The following is a 208-nucleotide window of genomic DNA, read 5'->3' on the forward strand; positions in this document are numbered from 1 at the left end:
CCGGAGGACGGGGCCGGGGCGGAGGAGCCTGATGTGGGTTTTATCCCCCCAGCCGAACACGCTCCTTTGAAGCCTGTGGCACTCTTGCAGATGGCAGCACGGAAGCTCCTTGTTCTCTTTGGCAGCCAGACTGGCACAGCTCAAGACACAGCCGAGAGGATCGGCAGAGAAGCCAAGCGGCGGCAACCCCAAGCAACACAGGGAGGGC

General features: G+C 63.0%; 1 protein-coding gene across 1 annotated transcript in view; it reads left to right on the forward strand.

Annotated features, from left to right (window-relative positions):
* Nucleotides 1–90: 90 nt before the first annotated feature.
* Nucleotides 91–208, forward strand: part of LOC104404649 (NADPH-dependent diflavin oxidoreductase 1-like) — a gene marked incomplete at its 3' end in the record, with an annotated part of 4,045 nt that continues 3,927 nt past the window's right edge. The window contains 1 exon segment of the mRNA XM_010013128.1: nucleotides 91–182. Within this exon segment, the coding sequence (XP_010011430.1) occupies nucleotides 91–182 (92 nt within the window).

Source organism: Nestor notabilis, unplaced genomic scaffold (assembly GCF_000696875.1).
Source record: "Nestor notabilis isolate BGI_N333 unplaced genomic scaffold, ASM69687v1 scaffold27750, whole genome shotgun sequence".
Lineage (NCBI taxonomy): Eukaryota > Metazoa > Chordata > Aves > Psittaciformes > Psittacidae > Nestor > Nestor notabilis.